The sequence below is a fragment of the Arachis hypogaea genome, chromosome 8 (assembly GCF_003086295.3).
Source record: "Arachis hypogaea cultivar Tifrunner chromosome 8, arahy.Tifrunner.gnm2.J5K5, whole genome shotgun sequence".
Lineage (NCBI taxonomy): Eukaryota > Viridiplantae > Streptophyta > Magnoliopsida > Fabales > Fabaceae > Arachis > Arachis hypogaea.
This window is the reverse complement of record NC_092043.1, coordinates 29105445-29126386: the sequence shown is the minus strand read 5'-3', so window position 1 is coordinate 29126386 and position 20942 is coordinate 29105445. Positions and strand designations below refer to the sequence as shown.

The window sequence follows — 20942 nt, the reverse complement described above, 5'->3', positions numbered from 1 at the left end:
TATAAAAATCTAATGTATTTACTCTATAAATTTTTATAATTTCAATAAATTTTTAGTTATATTTTTATATTTTTTTATTAAATTACTATATCATATTAAATTTTTACTGTAACAAAAATATTAGAATTGTTAGAATATTTTATTAAACAAAAGAATATGCCTAAATATATAATTTGTTAGTTTCAACGTTTTTATTACTGAAATAATATATGAATTTAATTAAAAAATAAAATAAAAATCTATTAAAAAATTGGGTGCAACTAGAGACTATACAAGTAATTAAACCTTACCTTTAATATATCGTTGTCCTCTATTTAAGCATCTTATCCAATGCTCACAAAACACAAAACCACCATTTAGACAAGTAGTCATTCTAGTCTAATTCGCCAATAATGGCTCACAAAGCAACCTCCTTCTTTATGATTCTATATTGTTCATTGTGCCTATTCACTCTCATAAACGCACTCTCCTCCTGCAACGGCCCATGCAACAACCTCAACGACTGCTCTGGCCAGCTCATCTGCATCAACGGAAGGTGCAACGACGACCCTGACGTCGGCACTCACATCTGCACCACCCCCTCTCCACCAAGTGGTGGCGGCGGAACCTGCCAATCCTCCGGCAACCTTCAATGCGGCACAAACTCCTACCCTCAATACAGGTGCGATGCTACACCCGAAGCATCTATATATACAAAGGATATATGTTTTAAGGGTATAGCTAGTATAAAAGAAGATAAAAATATTATTTTATATATTAAAATTAATCATTGAAATCAGTTATTATATATTTATATAAATACTGATATTATTTAGTTTATTAACAAATTTAAAAGATATCTTTTCAAAAAATAAATCTCTGAAAGACATTTTTTATGGTTTATTTCTATTAAAAAGTTGTTTTCTATTTTGCACTTTAAGTGTTTTTATTATTATATTATTAAAATGCTAAATATTATGTATATATATGAATAAAGTTTTCCGAATGCAGGTGCTCGCCTCCGGTGTCATCCTCCACCAAGGCAATACTCACCCTGAACGACTTCAGCGAAGGCGGAGACGGAGGTGGCCCATCTGAGTGTGACGGAAACTACCACAAAAACTCAGAGCCAGTGGTGGCACTGTCCACTGGGTGGTACAACCAAGGGTCGAGGTGCTTGAAGATGATAAGGATCACCGCGAGTAACGGGAGGAGCGTGTTGGCTAAGGTGGTGGACGAGTGCGACTCCGTTAACGGTTGTGATTCGGAGCATGCAGGACAGCCACCGTGCCGGAACAATGTCGTGGATGGGTCGCAGGCGGTGTGGGATGCTCTAGGGCTGGATACGGATGTTGGGGTTGAAAACGTTACTTGGTCAATGGCCTAAAAATAATAATCTCACGTTGCCAATTCTATACGCTAGGGATTAATATTAATAAGAGCAATGTTAGGGACAGCAATTTTATTAAATTTTGTCTAATATGTAATCAGCGAAAAATGTGAGTTATTGGATGAAATTTTATACCAATCTCACACTATTAAATTATCATTAATAGTTATTTGATGACTACTAATCACAAAAATTGTTGACCCCTATTATTGCTCTATTAATAATAATAATAAGAATAAACAAATAAATAAGGACAAGCACGTAGCTTATTTGATTTTATGTTTTATTTTCGGAAATGCTAAAACCTTGGTGAGCATGTATCCTATGAGAATTTCATAAATTTATAAAATAATAATATCATAAAAATAAAAAAATTATTAAAATTTATTTTATTTAATATTTAATTAATTATTATAATATTTAATATAAATAATTAATAAATATTAAATAAAATAAATTTTAATTATTTATCAACCATTTTCGTTTATAAAATATGTAATGTAATAATGGAATTAAAGCAGGGTTCCAACTTCCAAACTCAAACAATGATATATTTATACATATCCTGACAGGGACGGATCCATACTATCATGTATCATCATATCATGCATGTGCTTTTTTATAATTTTTTTAAAAAAATTAGCTGGTAAAGGCCCAACTTGTATATATCAAAGTCAACTTTATATTTTTACAATCACAATATCAACATATAATATAATAAACACAAGATAAGTTTACAGTTTTAGTAAGAAAAATAATAGGATATACAAAAATAATGTATATAAATATAGAGGGTTCATTTAGGTGAACTTTAAAAAAAATAAAAATAATTTTATATTTAAATATTTTATATAAAAATATTTTTTATTTATTAATTATATTTAAATATATTAATATAAAAGTATTTTTATTTATTTATTATATAAAAATATATATTTTTTAAAAAAATAAAAATGTAAATTATAATTTTTTTAAAAAATATATTTTTAAATTTTTTAATATTTTTATTTTTTATTATTAAAAATTTATTAAAGACGTTAAAAAAAATTATCCATTTAGTGACACCTAAATAGTAACTAAACAATCACATATTATACGAAAACTTCATGATGTATATAAAATGAGGACATCCTGTACTTTTATTTTTTTGGGACTTACCATCTTGTATGCTTGTGTTTTTTTTTTTTTTTTTGGTAAAGTGAATTGGACAGCCCCAATTTTAAGCATTATATTCATGTTTCACACACTTACATAATACATTCATACACACTATATGATTATTATGGGTTTTTAAACAACATCCAACTTCTACGTTCAATAACAAAGCTCAAAAGAGCATCCTCATCCTTAGGCCCAAAAAATATATTATATAAGCCCCAAGTTGGGCATAATAGTCAGAAGTTTCAAGATTTTTAACCCAAAATAGTGTGTAAGTTGGGCTTAATCATAAAAAATTTCAAGATTTTTAACCCAAAATAAAGTGTGCCTAAAAACACCCAAAATAAAGAAGTATAGAGTATGACCCAAAAAAAAAAAGAAGTATAGAGCATTAGAGCAAATCCAGGATGAAGGATCACTTGAAGTTGTAGGAATGACACAATACTAATCCATGTTCCACACGGCTAAGGAATAAAAAAAATTATCTATGACCAACAAAATTATTATTTTAATTAATATTTAGTTAATATTTTAAATTTTAAGTATTAAATTTTAATTTTTAAAATTTAAAAACTAAATTCTAATAGTATAAATATTGGCTAATATTGATAAAAACAAATCATATCCTTGGAGAGTAAATAATTTATACCACTTTTTCATGTTAGCATCTTATTTTAGAATATTTCTATAAATTCAATACTAAGAATTAGATTAAAAAATATGAAAAATTTAAAAAAAATGGTTTGATGATAAGTGTTCTTTCATATTCTAAAAAATATATTAAAAAAGATACTAATTTCTTATAACTCATTCTAATGTCTAATAACTCAATTTTATGAATTTAATTATTATATTATATAACTACCATTCTATAGTTAAAGAAGAAATAATATTATATAACCAGTAAATATTATTATTTTTTATCAACTCTTTGTTAATAATAATTTGCATCATATTTATAGATATTTTACGCACATAAATTAATATAGTTTGCATTTATATTTTTCAGAGTTTGTACACATAAAATTAATAAAATTTATTTATTAAAGATAATTTAGTATTTATATTGACCAAATGATGACAAAAAATACTAAAAATTACTAGCACTTAAGAGTTTCTCTTAAAAAAAAAAAGTTACAACATCAACTACATATATATAGACCTAAGAACATTATATGAATATATGATACCACAACAAAGTATTAAATAATTCATCATGAAAATAGCAACTTATTTTCCTAAGTCAACTTAATTTTAAAGGCAACTTATAACATCTAAAAAATATAAGGAGAGGAGTTCGTGACATCACAATCTCATAATATATGTCCTGCTATAATATAAATACGTGTACAAAGATATAATCTCTAACTTAATTCCTCTTGTGAATCATGCTACTTGATCGTTCGAATCCTTGCAAGAACACCTCTACCATTAAAATGACGAACTCAAGACATTAAAAATTTACAATAAAAAGATGATAATAACATTATATCTCTAACCTACTCTCTACACTTTTACTCAAACTAAATAACCTCTAAATTCAAAAAAGTAAAAACACTTCCAAACACATGCATATGCATACCATTGTTTGATCTCGCATTAGTTAATAATCATATGCTGTTTTTCTTGTTTGTTTCAACTTTCAAGTATGATTTTTCACTTTATTCCTTCGGTCAATCGTAATCCAAGTTCTAAAGTCATGTCATTTTTAGCTCCATATAATTACTTGGTTAAATTTCTTTTCGGCGGTAAAGTATTCTAATAATATACCTCAAAACACTAAATTACCTTGCAGTAGCCTTTAATAATTATTTCATTCTCACTCATTGGTATATTCAATGCATCTAAAAAAAATTGAAAGCTAGGTGTTAAAAACCTCAGTGACCTAGTATTCTCTTATAACAAAGTCTTTATGATAAAAGTGTACCTTTCTCTAAAACAAAAAAAAAAGTCAAAAATGAAAGAAAAAGTCAAAAATTAATTTATTCTAAAGTTAAAAATAAAAAATTTAGTTAATTTAGTTGATTATCTGTAAAATTTGTAAAATTATAGATGACTGAACTGTCACACAGTTGCTAAGAATTATTGACGGCAAATCGCCAATATGTACCAATTTTACCAATGGCCAAATTGATTCCTCGGAAAAAAGAAATAATTTTCTGTTCAAATTACTATAATGGCAATTTGAAGTAGTACTATGATGGCAATTCCTAAGTGATCCGTGATTTCATGCCGTTTTTAGCATGCAAAGCAATTAATTAATTAATCACAAAACGTGGCCAAGTACAAATTAGCTAGGAACACACCACCTAATGATGCCAAAATGCTGGCTGGCATTTCAAAGTAGCAAAACAGTCTTTGAAATTGAAACCCCCTCTTTTACCTGAAAAAAAAGGGGGGCTCATCATATATGATTATGATTCTCAACCCTTCAAATGGTGGCAATTTACATACCCTATTGTATTTTATAACCTTTGATAGCTTATTATTGTTAACAATAATGTTGAATGAAATAATGAAACGTCATGTCGTCCCTCTCTTGCAACTTGAAAAACAAACACATGCAAGAGCATCTCTATCTTCCTTCCATCTCATAAGAGAGACCCCACTTCTTTACATGCTTTCATGTCATTAAGCAAATGAATGGTCAAGCCCAAGGTCACCGAGAAATCATCCAATGTACCTTTTTGTGAAAATTATTCTCTCTTATACTCCCCCAAACATACATATATATACATGAATTAAATAGACCCTACCTTTATTTATATTTGCCAGCTAGACGTGAGAATCTTCTCCCTTGAATCGTATAATTTTCCTTTTGTCAAAATGCTCAAATAAATTCAATTAACAATTTCAGATTATTTTCTTATATTCTCACTATTCTAAGGCACGGTTACGTTGGGGCCGGATGTTTAATTTGCGCATGGCTCCTTCAGTTCCATAATCAATAATAATCACAATTTAACGTGGTGATAATATAATGTCGCCTATATATTGTGATGATGAATATTTAATAACAAAAAATATAACCCAAAATCAATCAAAATTTATTTTATTTGATATTTATTAAATATTATAATAATTAATAAATATTAAATAAAATAAATTTAATTTTTCAAATATTATCAATATTATGACATGAGAGTAGAAAAGCACTACAGGACAAGCGGTGTTTGGCGGCGGTTTAAGAGCCGAATTGCGGCGGTTTTGAACCGCCGCTAAACAGATTGCCAGCGAAACAGCAAACGCAGTGCATAAGGGCGCGGGAGTTACATTTGGCGGCGGTTACCAGCAACCGCTGGCATAACCGCCGCAAATCAGTGATTTTACGTCCAGAGCCTTAGATGCGGTTTATAACCGCGGCAGTTTCAAAGATCGTATTTAAGGAAATTGATTAGCGGCGGTTTTAAAACCGCCGTAAAACCGCCGCTATTTTGAGGTATCGTTTTTTTTATATTTTATTCGCGGCGGGTTAAAACCGCCGCTATTTGGCCTTTTTTTTTAGTAATTTTATAAACCTGGCCCTTTTTTATCCTAAACTAATTTCAATTTAAGACCGATTTTTTCTAAACTAATTTTAATTTAAAGGCTCTTAACATAGCTTAATTTTTAGTATTTTTATATTTTATATATTTTTCCATCTTTTTTAATTAATTAAAGAATATTAAACTTTTTTTATTCATAAAATGCTGCACTATGGAAAAAAAAAACTCATTAATATTTAACTGCAAAGCAATCTAACATGTCTATTTTAATAATGCCAATAACGTATTTCAGTAGTCATTCAAAAAAGTAAAGTACTTGACTAATACTTAATGCCCCATATTTAACATAAACAAAACATGTATTGAAAATCTAAGTATCACATAAATCCTAAATCCTAATATCTATGTTCCTCCATGTCTGTCCAAAGAATTCATCCGTGCAGCGATGTCTGGAGGCAGCTCCCCACATTGCTGTTTGACCAGATAACTCAGCACACTCTCTATTTCCTGCCTCTTATTCTTCTCTGCTGCTAATTCATCCTCCATTGCTTTCCTCTTCAATTTTTCGGTCGTCACCTCCGCTTGTAGTTCACACAGCATCCTTTGGGTCTCTTCTACTTGAGCTCTATCCACCAGCGGCTGCAAACTCGAACGGAAGAGTTGACTTGGTGTCGGCCCGTGTCCCATCCCACGCACTCTACCCGGGTGCTCTTTGCCCAGAGCTTGGGCAAGAGAATCATTCTCTGACAGTATTCTTGTAGATTCATCCAATTGTTCAATCTCAGAAATTTTTTCCTGCAGGCATAAACATAATTACACAATCACACCAGGCTAATAGCATACTCAAGACATTATCATTGCTAAACCCAACATGTTGCAACATATATGACTAAGTGTACTTACACCAATCCTCCGAGCTTCTTCATGTATATAGCTGCCATCAGATCTTTTGTGATTTAGGATCCATACTTCTCCCCTACCAACAGTCCTACCTTGTAGTTGTGACTGTAAAAATAAAATTTATCCCATGAATTTCACTTCTACAAATTTTTTCAATACTTCTAACATTGTTTACTCTATGAATAAATCAACACTAAAAGCCACTTATTCTCCATTACAAGTTTATATTACCTCTTCTTCCCTAGCCCTTGCCAAGCTTTTAGATCCGCCAGTGTGGGTGTAAAGTTGCTTCTTTCGATTCAGCGCATTTTGCTTGCACTTTGCCTATTAAAAATCAACAGTAAGCTTGGCATGCAATGGAGTACTAAAACTTGCTAAGTATAGTATACATATATCCTACGTCGCAAGAGACTCAAAAAAATGGGGCATTAAGTATACTAGTATGGAATTTGAATAAACTGTACGTAATCTAAATTTAAGTATTGCTTTAACAAAAAGAATAGTTATACGGATGCAGTCCCTATTTACATATAAGAAGTTAACAATATTATTTTATTTCTAATATGCAAATGCCACCCATAACTCATACCACAACTAACAACTAACGGAAATAACATTTAGCAGCCCCTGTGAGATAGTCCAATAACAATCATATAGCATAAATTATAATAATAGGGGTACTCAAATTAAATTAGTTGTCTTATATGGTAACCTGCACAAAATAAGGTTCTAATAAGGAAGAATGGTGTCTCAGCATCATGCATATATATATTATGATCTTAGTCAAACAGCCTGTGCTGGGAATTGATATATTAAAGTGAATTAATCATGTATATTAATCAACATGGTTCAAATTCAGCCCAACTGGAATAACAACTATTTATTTATACCAAATTATATCAACCAAACAAAAGGATTACATTTTTTGAACTCAAGCAAATTCATTTTTTAAAAAAGTATATGTATTAAATGAATGAGGTACCTTTGTTGCAGGATCATTACGATACTCAATGAACCACTTCCAATGCTCTCTAGGAATTCCCTCCGGGCGCTGCTCAAGATTCTGCTCAAGTGTCCTTGTTGGTTTGTAATGCGAGTCAAACAGCCTCCCCCTTGTGTCCTTCCAAGACTTCCCCATTTGTTTCAAAAATGATTTCTTGATTAAACCACTTCTATCCTGGAAGTGAAACATCTCCTGCGACGACAATGTCCAGCTGTAAGTAATTGCAAGTTGAAGGATTTGATATGATTAAACAATGCCAAAAGTCATTACCTTTATACAATCGTCATAAACTCTGTCTTTGCCCCGCACCTTTGCCCAACTCTTTTCACATATAGGAAATTTGCTGTAATCAGAACCCAGCGCTCCTAGAATGCCACTCAACAGGCCAGCTCCATCTCCGACTGCCTGCAGTTCCTCATTGAACCTCAGGATGATCTTGCTACCATTAAGAGACCGCTCCATAGCCTCTCTCACACTCATTTTAGCTTGCTTAATTATTCCTTCAGAATCTAACAAGAAAGAAGAAAAAATGTAATTTTTGTGCTCAATGTGCACCACATGTAAGGAGCATAACAAAATCATAAGCTGATCAATTAAAAAGATTTAAAGTTCAACAATTGTTACCAATGAGATCAACATCCCAAAACTCAGTAGTCTTTCGTCGTTTGCGCTTTGCAGCATCAGAGGTAGCAAACATCCTGTCAATGTGTTCCTCAAACGAGTCTACCTCGTTCGCCTCTGGGTCAATGTCTTCATTGCACGGTTCCGTCACTCGTGAATCGTTAGCGGCCTGTGGCTCAGGTCGTGGTTCACTCCTGGGCGGACGAAAGGGTTGCAGAATAGCCGCTGGTGAGACACCAGAATTACTGGGGGGCGGAGGGATGAGCCAGTCATCGTCATTGGATGGTGAAGACACAGGAGGTGCAACTGGAGGCTGCTGACACGGTGGATCCACTCTTGTGCCTTTCTTGAAGCGAGCTTTCCTTGGCATCTTACAATCCTAGTAAAAACACATGTATCATGCCAAAAAAAAAAATTAAATTCCTCATGGAATAATAGAATAATTAACCAACAAATAGCATTACTCACATTTTAATTATGTAACAACATATTAAAAACCAATCTATATATGTACATATAGTGATTATATAAATAGAATCTATTTTTCCTATGACTGAACTACTAATTCAAACATGAATATGAGCTAAATGCTAATGTATATAATAATCACTAGCAAATGCGGTCAACCATTTAGTGTAGCATCTTTTCCAACTACATGTAAATTAGAAGAATCTAATGAACTTTCATAGGGAAAGCTTTTAATGGACCAGGACACTAATAAAATCATAGGATTTTCTGTACAGAAATGATACCTTATATACAGAATTATTAATTACAGTACTATGATTAAAATTACCTGTTTTAATAATCCTATTTATCACAGGTGTATTAAATTCCAAATAGTTTTAATTAACGTACTATGATTAACATTAACATCTATCATTAATAATCATAACTATAAAAAATTAAGAAACCATGGTTAAAATTAACATCCATCATTAATAATCCTAACAGAATTAATTAAGAAAATATGACTAAAGTTAATATTCCCTAATTTGCATGAACAATATCTACTCCATTAGCTTAACCATTCCCGTTATCAATGTTCATATTCATAGCAGTTGTGCAAATCGTAATTTTTTTTAATCAAGATAATATTTTTTTACTTAATATAATTAACTTAGAAATTAGAAGGAACTATCAGTGGCCATATTCTTTAACCCTCTTGAACAAATACATTGAAGATTAGAACATGCAACCCCCCAAACAACTTATATTTCATCTGTGAATGTTCATACCCACATAGGATTCAAATTAAAGTTAACTTAATTGAAAAAAAAATAATTATGAGCATGAAAGAGCTGAAACTTGTTACCTGAACAAGCACTACAACCGAGTGGAAGAGGATGTGACTGACGAAGGCGAGGGAAGCGAGGACACACCAACGACGCCAATGCTGCTCACAAACAACCAAGGAGGGAGAGTGAAAACAAGGGTTCAGCTATGGGAGCATTGTGTGCGCAACAGGGGTTCATGTGAGGAAGTTTGGATTTTCATTTTTTTACCTTAACTGCTTCGAGGGTTAATGGTGGTGTGGGCCTTGAGTTAGTATAACCCACTAGGCCACTTGTAATTCAGCCTATATTCACATATTATATAAACTCACTAATGGAAACCCCCAATAAAACACCACTAAATCACGTTTTCATAATTGTAAAAAGATAATATATCAATGTTTAATTTTGTTCACTAATCCCAATATATAAAACAATAAGAGTATAATGATATATATTCTACCAAAATATTTCAAATTAAAGACCAAAACATATGTTACATACGAATATAATTTGCTTTATTATGTACTAGCGGTTCAACAGGACACTAACGTGCTTGTTCAGCCGCTTTTTAATTATTTTAAAAAATTAATTAAATTTTTTTAATATATTATTCCTTCGTCAAATTTATTAAATTATTATTTTTTTATTTTAATATTAACATGATCCTATTTATATCGTATTTTAGTATTGGTGTTAATATATTATTCACCCTTTAAATTTGTCAAATAAGTATTTTTTTCCATCATTTCAAAATTAACGTAGCCTTAGTTATATGATATTTTGTTAAAATTAAAATTGCTATAAAAGACTTTTAAAATGCTAAATTATAAAAACACACATTAAAGATATGTATATGTTATTGGAAAAAGATATAGGTAAAAAAAATAAAAAATGTTATCCTAATTTAATATCAATAATTGTAAATTGTTGAATAATTAAAAATTAAATTATAAAAAAATAAAATACTTTACGTTATCTAATAATTGTAAGAAATATATGATAAATAGATTTAAATTAAAAATAAGAAAAAGGAATTATGTTGTTATTATGTGTAATAAAATCAAGATAAAAATTTCCTAACAATATTTATAAATTAGTTATTTATTTATATATAAAATTTATTTATTTTTCTAATCATATTTAATTTGAAGCAAATTTAAAAATTTAAATTCAAAATTCACTTTATCTTTATATTAGTTATATATTTATATATTAAATTTATTTATTATCTAAATCCTATTTAATTTGAAGCAAATTTAAAAATTTAAATTCAAAATTCACTTTATCTTTACGCATAATTCTAATATATAAAAATATTTATTTATTTAATCTTATATTGAACATATTTAATTATCTTTAATTTTATTAGTATTTCTAAGTTATTAATTTTTATTCTGATTTTATCATCTCATCCTATTTTACACTAATATTTTTTTATTATTCTTTTTACATGTATAACTATTATTGTTTTGTCATCATTATTATGTTGCCTTGTTTTATTTTCTTTCTTTTTTTTTCTTCTTCTATTAACCCCAACCGCAATCAATTAGTATCATACCATTATCCCAACTTTTATTTTTGTTCACCACTTGATCCATAACTATCCATTGTATTAACTTTTGAGTTGTTAAATAATTATTTTCTTATTTGATTTAGATATCTAGATGTATAACTATTATATAGGCACTTATTTTTCATAGTTGCTTTTTAATTCATATTTTATCACTGTAAGAAAAAGTTAAGACTTCAAGCATTCAAAAATTTTGTATTGAATAATTAAATAAAAATTTTTATAAGTTATTTAAGTTTTTTAACATATAGAATAGTTAATTTTAAATTAATATAGGTATAATACTAAAATCATTATGTTCTAGGTACCAAGAGTACATTAAAATAATATCATATAATAATTTAAAGGAAAAAAATTATTCTTTATACATTTATTTAAAAAAAATCATGTTTAAACTATTTTATTTTTATTCTATCAAAATACGCAACAATGATTTACATAAGAATTTAATGAAGTTGCTGTTTAAAATGGGTGAATTTATTTTTTATGTAAAGTAACTGACAGTGTACAAGAGAATTTCTGTTAATAATAAACCTTTCTTCTCCATATAGACAATATTAAAATTTAAATTGATATTTCAACAAATATTGTTGTAGATTAAAATAAAGCACAGAAATATGTATAAAAATTAAAGAAATAGATGCATATAGAAAAGGATAATGCTAAAAATCTATGTCATTGTGTATGAGAATAATGATTTCTTTTTATACCAATAAAAAAAAATTTAAATTTTTTATCCGTTTATTATTATTTATTTTATTTAACTATAGTTATTTAAATTAGACTTTACATTGATTAAGTTATGTTTTCTTCCAACAAAAAATATATTTATGAAGTTATCTTCATTTTTTTGCAACAGTACATTCATTATATCATTATTTTAATAAATAATATAAATTTTAAAAAATTGAAAAAATATAATTTTATGTTGATTCTATTTAAGAGTGAATTATATGTACTCCTAAATGAGGACACGATTAAGGACGCAATCTTAGATTATAAAATTAAGGGTAAGATAGGAAAGATAAGTGGATACCAAACTCCTCTATCCGCATTATACATTGTTATAGATTATACTTTTTCAAATCTTCTAAACATATTTGGAGATATGGTGGGATGAAAACCTTTAACTTACGTATTAGTTTTATTTAATTGAATATTGGCAGTGAATTCAAGAATTAAATACTGTATTTATTGGAAATACATATTTTCACCACAAATTCTTTGAATAGCTAGCATCAAGTACGCAATAAAAATTTAACCATAGTAAAAGTAATAAAAATGTACCGAAGAAAATTGAATAGGTAAGCTAAATATCTTTGTGTTTGAAATGAATCCATGTTGAAATCTGTGCAAAAACACGAAAACAACTAGACATAACAACGAAAACATTACTAGGATTCAACTAAGCTAATACTGAGTCATATTATTTGACAAAAACACCATAAGACGAAATCAGGGGAGAGCTGGATCATTCTATCTGGTTCTCGTCTGGTGTTTTATTGAGGTCATAATTTCTCATGGTAGCCTTGTCATCGATCCAAACCTCCTCGTCGGAACTGTTGCTGGGCACGAGTTCTTCTTCCAGTGAGTCTGGAACTATCTCCCCTAAATCTTCTGATTTCTCTTGAAGCTCCTCTTGAGATATTCCTGAAAGTTATATCGCAACAAAACAATTTGAATAAAATTACTAAACTTTACAGAGAAAATGGTCTAGCTGCCATATTCTACAAGGTTTGTTAGACTTACGTTCCCAGATTTTTGTGAGTCCTTTTTCTATGAAATAGAATTTCTCTCGAGCCGCAATATCCAGTTCAACCAAGAGATTGTTCTCGCATCGAGCCTAAATCAGAACAAAAGAATCATCAAAACAATTGGGCATTCCAACAAACTACGCAGACATTACATAGAGTAATCTGAAAGTGTTCATGGGGAGGGGATTTGTTGACTCAATTCCGCAAGATTTATCCCAAAGTTTTATCTTTTAACCTGATACTATTTATTATGTTCTGCTTGAGTTCTCAAGAATACAGTAAAGATCGAGACAAGTAAAAAAGATTTTGCTTGAAATATAGATGCTTTATGAAGAAGTTTATTCATAGCAATCACAGCACATAGCCGAAGATGATGATCCACATATGTCATAATAATGCAAAAACATTTAAGATTCTAAAAATTAAACCGTTAATTAAACTAATACAGTTAAAAATTGAAAATTTTAAAACATTAACCAAAATTTAATGAAAAGTTGAAAACCCATATTACCTTTATAATCAAACCAGAAAATAGATTAGCATCATTAAGACATTTGTCCTTAGTACTATTTAAAATATGTTGACTTAGTAGTTTTTGATAGTTATGTTATATTGCTGCGGTCACCATTGAAATCGAATATAGAATCAGCTGTGGATCATTCTTGACCATGTTGGAAAAGTCCTCGTGCAATTAATTAATAACCAACAAGAAAAGAAAAAATCTCAAGTTTTTCTTCACCGTTTATTTTTCTCGGAAAATAAAATTTTAAAAACTAAATAAAAATACTAAAAATAAGAAATCTACATAAAAATACTACCAATATTACATGAGTAACTTAGTACAAGTACATGTGTTATTATTCTCTATCTCTTTGTGATTTCAACATTATATACAGTGATTACTATCTTTCAAAGAAAAAGGTTGATGCGTTTATTAGCATTAATCACTGACCCAAAAATAAGTTACATAAGACAATTTTCAATCTCTAATACGATTTTGAGTGCTGCTTAGAATCTATTTGGGTGAACTTCTACAAAATAATAATTCTTTTAAGTAATTTTTAAAAAAATTATATTTAAATAGTTCGTATAAAAATATTTTTTTTTAACAATTATGTCGGATAGCATAACATAACAAAATTTGTTTGTTTATATGTTATGTTGAAAAAAATTTTATGTAAAAAATTTAAAATCCTAAATTATAACTTTTAAAAAATATTTTTTTTATTTTTTTAGTATTTTTATTTTTACTATTGAATTTTATTAAACACAAGAAAACTATATATTTTATCGAAAAAAAATTTAATAACTTATTGAGACCTAAATAGGTACTTATGGGAGTATGTATATTTAAAATAGAATGAAAAGAAACTATATCTATATATTCAAACCAATAATTGTACCAGTTATCCTATCCCTAGCATGCAACCGTACTCTATATATAGTTTGATTTTACTTTTTTTAAAATCAATAATATATATGTTAACATTAATTGAGACTTAATATCTTGCAAATTATTAAAGTGATATCCAAAATATCAACAGTAAAATAACAATAATAACATTTAATAAGCTGATTTATACCTTGATCTCCTCCAGTATTTTATGGGAATGTCTAGCATCTGTAGTTGTTAAGAATTCGAAGCCAAATTTCTTTCGATACTTTGCTCCGAATTGACACAAATCCTACAACGTTCAGAGTCGTATAAATCATCCGATAGTTGGCTTTGTCTTATGGTTATGGTTATAGAACCCTTGATTGGTCAGTCAGTTTGGATACGTACCGATATTAATTCAGTAGGCGCCCTACCAATAACTGTACCTATGTGACTGTGTGCGGAGAATGCATCCAACCATGCTCTAATAGGCGATTTGTTGAACCATAAATCTCGAGCAAATGAAATTGTGTGCTCAAGTGAAGAGAACGGAGATGCCTCTTGCATCGAGCGGACGAAAAAAAAGCTGCTGGCACACATAAAGAGGTCATTCTCTTCCAATTTTCCTGCTTAGTCCCAACACATAAAAGGGTGAGCTGAGAACTCTAGTATACAGGTCTTGCTATTTAAATCTCAAGATACACACACTTAAAATAGGCAAAATTAAATAAGATCAAAGTCGATCCAGACGACTGATTTTTATTATTATGCTATTTGCTTATAAATAAAATTTCAAGAGTATAATAAGGGGAAAGGTACAAGTGTGCATGTCATATATTGGTAGCCTAATATATCTATGAATCAGCAGCCTCTTCACCGGTTTCGATTGTGTCAGGTGTGGGTTCTTCTAAGTTGCCATCCCTTGTCAACGAGATACCTTCAATATCACACTTAGATAAATCAGTCAGACTTTGTTGGAGGGAAAGTTCGACCTCACAGTGTTCATTGTATTCACCCATGTGAACAAATCTCTCGGCTTCACATGGACCACTACGCTCCATTCCTTATCGACCTCATCCTCCACATAGTATACAAGGTGAGCCTCGGAAGCAAGAATGTACGGCTCGTCATCTTCACGATCACCAGTGTGAATGGATTGCTAAAGTTAACACAAGTGTGTCCCAAAAAATCTTGCTTTATGCCTCTACCAGACGTGGTGTCTGCCCAAATGCATCTAAACAAGGCCACAGAGAATTGGCCACTGTAATTCATCTCAATGATATCTACCAATCTTCCATAATAGGAGACGCCACCAACAGCCATGTTACTGTCACGAGCGCTTGCATAACTTCTAGTGTCAGAAGTGACACAAACCCCGCTATTCTGGGTTCTCATTCCATCCTCTCTTGATAGGGTTCTAAACTTGAATCCATTGACATTGTACGCCTTAAAGCGCTTTGCCTGAATATTGGGGCCACATGCGAGCCACTGCAATTCTCTCGGGTGCATCGTACTTCCCAGTGGTATCTACCAATGATATAATTATTTTTAGAATTGAGTGGCAGGAGGCAAGTTATTAACGAAACTATAAATGGAAGAGCCGTACAGAAGATTTACCTCATTCTTGAACCACTCGGCGAATTCTCTATGGACAACCCTGTCAATGTAGGCTTCGTTTCTTTTGCCAATACTTCGTAGCTGTCTTTTTCTACTAGCCCTAAAATCCCTGAGCATACCATGTGGATCTACTGTTAAAGGTATAAAAAAATATTGCCTTCGGTTACAATATGATTCTAAGGTTAATAACTGCACTTACTCTAAGAAACTCTCTACACCTGCGCAATTGACCAATACGTGACGATGTGCTTGAAGTCTCTCGGTTGGTGAAAGATTCAAACTCTCGGAAGCCCCTACCGCTTTGCCAATCAGTGGGAACATGCTGGCCGCGTTATTAGTCGCATCTTCGCTCGGTCGATCATCAACACGCAATGGTCGATTGATCCTGCTTTCAACGTTATCTAGATATCTCGAACAAAAAGTCAGAATCTCATCGGATAAGTAGCCCTCGCAATTGATCCTTCCGGTGCTGCCTTATTACGCACGTACTGCTTAAGACGACCTAGGTACCTTTACGAGCGAGATAGGTGTTAGGTTGTTAACTTTTGAAATAACTCAAATGTAAAATTAGTATTATAGGTACCTTTCAATTGGATACATCCACCTATAATGCACCGGGCCTCCTAGGCGTACCTCTTCAACCAGATGCGCGGTTAGGTGTACCATGACTGTGAAGAAAGATGGTGGAAAAATTATCTCCATTTGACAAAGAGTGAGGATCACATGTTCCTGTAGGAGAGGAAGTTGTTCAGGGTCTATAGATTTACTGCATAGTCGTCGAAAGAAAGTTGACAAATCAGCCAGGACGACTGCCACTGGGGCTTCCAATACATTCCTGATAGCTATTGGGAGAAGATGTTCCATGAGAATATGGTTGTCGTGACTTTTCAAGCCGGAAATTTTTCGTTGTTGTAGGTCAATACAGCGAGATATGTTACTCGAATGACCATCTGGAAAGACCACATTCTTTAAGTTCCTAAGAAAAACGTCCTTCTGTGAATTCGACATGGAGAATATTGCAGTGGGATACTTTCCATCTTCTCGTGGCCAAAGTTCATGCCTAATTCCCATCAGCTGGAGGTCTTATCGAGCTTTGAGGTTGTCCTTGGACTTACCACTGTCGTTCAGTATCGTGTAGATAATGTTGTCGCACACATTCTTCTCTATGTGCATCACGTCCAGATTGTGACGCAACAAATTATACTCCCAATATGGAAGATCAAAGAATATACTCCTTTTTTTCCAAGGAGACTCATCTTGTAATGCAGCCTGTTGTCCGCGCGCTCTTTTACCGGCTTCCGTCTGCACCTTACCAAGCTTGACATGCACATTATCCAACTGTCTCAAAATATCTCCACCCGACAATGTTACAGGCGGACCTCTGACCTCTACCTTCCCATCAAATCGGACCCGGTCCTGCCGAAATCTGTGGCTTTGATTCAGAAAGCGCCGATGACCCATGAAACACCATTTCTGACTAAACGTGAGTCGCTTAGACTCGGCATCCAGGTTGCACGTAGGACATGCTCTCCCACCGTACGTATTCCACCCAGATAAGTTGCCCAACCCTGGAAAATCGCTGATTGTCCACAACAACGCAGCATGCAGCTTGAATGTTTTTTTCTCGCTAGCGTCGTACGTATCAACACCACCCCACAGCTGCTTCAACTCATCTATCAACGGCTGTAGGTAGACATCTATGTCATTTCCAGGCATCTTGGGACCGGGGATAATCATAGACAGCAAGAAAGAGCTGGGTCTCATACAACTCCATGGGGGCAGGTTGTAGGGGATGAGAATCACGGGCCAAATCGAGTACCTTGAGCTGAGATTTCCGAAGGGATTAAAGCCATCGCTAGCTAAGGCTAAGCGAACGCTGCGTGGATCGCCACTGAAGTGAGTATATCTTCTATCAAATGCCTTCCATGCCTCTCCGTCTCGTGGATGCCTCAAAAAACCATCCGAGTTAGGACCTTTCTTGTGCCACAACATGTCAACAGATGTCTTACTGGACATGAACATCCGCTGCAGTCGTGGAACAATGGGAAAGTAACGAAGAACTTTCGCCGCCTGCGGCTTTCCATTCTTCTTAACAACCACATTGATCCGGACAATGGAATTCCTCCTAGTCTTTTGCTTCCATATCAAGGTCCCACATATCTTGCACCTAGACAGTTCTTGATCGCTGCCCTGATATAGCATGCAGTCATTCAGACATGCATCTATCTTCTTGTACGCAATACCGAGTTTTCGTATGATCCTTTTGGCATCGTGCAGTGAACCCGGAATCTTTGCATGCTCAAAAGCCTCACACAGTAACTCTAGTATCATTCCGAATGCCTTGTCGCTCACGCCGCACAGGCACTTTATATGGTATAGCCTGACCAAGAAAGCCAACTTCGAGAATTTCGCACAACCCGGATACAATTCCTGCTCTCCATCCTCAAGCAGCTCATCAAAATGACGGGCCGCCTGACTAGGTTCGCTGTACAAATAAGGCAATTCGTCGGCATCCCCCTCAAAATCTTTGTTGCCCGAGTCATCTTCATCGACAACAGAACCTGGAAAGTTGAATGCCTCACGAACCATGTCGCGCAGTGGATCTCGGTAGACGCTACCTGGGTCAATTTCTTGTGTCTCACTAGAACTGTCTCCTACGCGTCTCTCCCCATGATGTAACCAAAAAGTATACTTAGCAGGAAACGGTTTTAACAGCAAGTGATCGTAAGCATCCTCTCTAGTTTGGAATAGCCGGAACCCACACGAAGGACATGGACAATGTATCATCCCATCGGAAGATGCATTCGCAAATGCGAAATCCAAAAATTTGTTCAACCCGGCCTTGTATTCGACACTACCTCGTGGCCTTGAGATCCAACTCTTATCTATATCTACTTTTATGATGTTCATATAAACAAATGCATAAAACTTTAATAAGGAAACACAAATAGAAAATAAAAAAAATTCGGACAAACTGTCCAACGGGATATATTAAAGGGAAAACTATTATAAAGAACCGTTAGGAAGATTTAATTATTAAAAAGGACCTTTAGTACCAAAATTATTAAGAAGGAGTAACTCATTTTATAACGTTTAAGTCCTAGAATCAAATCTTTTATAAATATTTTTTAATTTTGTGATCTTTACCCAACAAAAAATAAGACAAAAGATTATAAAAGTAATACATAATTAAATAAACAAATAATAAAATTACTAAAAATTTTATAAGTATAATAATAATTAATATAAAAATTAAAAAAATAAATAAATAGTTATAAATTAATATTTTAATAATCAATTTCCCTAACAATATGTTAGACTAAATTTTTTAGAAGTAATTAACTAATTAATCCCAACTGAATATTCATACATATCTATATAGCGTTGAGAATCAAACAACATATGTTAAAGATTATAACAAGTAAGTAAAAGTATAGTTAAGAATATATTTAGTTCATTATAATAAGATTTGGTTCTTCTTCACCAATATTATAAAACGATTTGGTCCTTTTTAATAATTTTAGTATTAAAAATCCTTTTTAATAATTAAAACTTCATAACGTTTGAGTAATATTCCATATTAATGCAGTAAGTAATCCAAAAGAGAGAACGGGAGAATAACCCGGAAATAAAACATAGATAAAGGTACTTGTTTCCGGGCTAATTGATAGAATATAAATGGTATTAGGAAGGTTGCTTACTCATGGTCTAATTCTGCACTTTTAAAAAATTACTGGAAGGAAGAATTTCTGGTTCCGAAGCCAAAAAACGGAATGAAAAAGAAGAGATTCCTTAAAAAAAAAAAAAAACAGGAGGATATGAAGTTAGAGTATAAAGATATAAAACACAAAAGTATAAATAACAGATCACAGTGCCCAAAAAAACAACAAATCCTTTGAATCTTTTCATGTGGAGAGTGAAATAAATTGAAAAATATTTTGGTGAGCATCTCTTCTTTTTTCAAAACTTGTTTTCCATCTTCCAAGTTGCCTTTTCATTTTGCGGTATCATTATTTATTAGATTTTCAGTGATACATCCTGATTTTATGATGATTTTTATAGATACATTAACGGTACATGTCAGTGAGATAAATCAAGGTTCCTGATATGAGAAGTGTAACTGTTATCATCATACAAATCATTAATCAAAGTAAACAATATAAGTGAGATAAATCAAGGTTCCTGATACGAGAAGTGTAACGAATTCAACATACAAATCATTAATCAAAGTAAACAATATAAGAAAATGGCTAATGCATGTGGGAAGTGAGACATCCAAAAAAATGGTAGCCACTGTATGTTACATAAAGAAAGCCATCTTCATCCTTCTCTTCATATATGGTTTAAATAATTGCTCCTGTAAGAGTAAGTACATTGTCAACTAAAATGAAAATGGCCTTTTCAGCACTTAAATATTGATATTATTACCAAAAGAGTATAACTAAAACTCCACCTTAAATTTGTCATTTAGCAGCTGAATAAAGAAAATCAATGACCATGATCACTGGCTAAGAATTAACTTGTAAATACACATATCAGATGCATTTCAAGAATAATTAAATCAGGTCCTATCACAATATAAAGAAACATATCAAGTGAAGAAAAATATAGTAAGAAGTCTAGTCGACAGCTTTATTATATCATGCTGCATATATTAATATCAACCAAAATTGATGTCAAATATTTCATTGAAAGTAGCATATCGCTGTACTATTCTCAACTATACTATTAGAAAAACGATTTCACTTGGTCATAAAAGTGAACACAATTTGATTAGTATAACAATAAAACAGCTCCAACAGTCATATTAGAT

At 31.8% G+C, this 20942-nt stretch overlaps 2 protein-coding genes across 2 annotated transcripts; one reads left to right on the top strand and one right to left on the bottom strand.

Moving 5' to 3' along the window:
• The first annotated feature begins 330 nt into the window (after positions 1–330).
• Positions 331–1573, top strand: LOC112706815 (kiwellin). Its single transcript, XM_025758317.2, has 2 exons — positions 331–661; positions 991–1573. Exons 1-2 carry the CDS (start codon positions 393–395, stop codon positions 1364–1366), a joined length of 645 nt encoding a protein of 214 aa, XP_025614102.1. The 5' UTR covers positions 331–392; the 3' UTR covers positions 1367–1573.
• Positions 1574–17212: 15639 nt separating this feature from the next.
• On the bottom strand, positions 17213–19039 carry LOC112705196 (uncharacterized). Its single transcript, XM_025756043.1, has one exon. The coding sequence runs from the start codon at positions 19037–19039 to the stop codon at positions 17213–17215; it is 1827 nt and encodes a 608-aa protein (XP_025611828.1).
• Positions 19040–20942: the final 1903 nt, after the last annotated feature.

What these genes read in the sequence shown, in the direction of transcription:
- LOC112706815 (XM_025758317.2), top strand. Translation starts at nt 393, where the DNA reads ATGGCTCACAAAGCAACCTCCTTCTTTATGATTCTATATTGTTCATTG. An exon ending in AACTCCTACCCTCAATACAG is followed by an intron (nt 662 to 990) that starts GTGCGATGCTAC and finishes TTCCGAATGCAG; the next exon opens with GTGCTCGCCTCCGGTGTCAT.
- LOC112705196 (XM_025756043.1), bottom strand. Translation starts at nt 19,039, where the DNA reads ATGAACATCATAAAAGTAGATATAGATAAGAGTTGGATCTCAAGGCCA.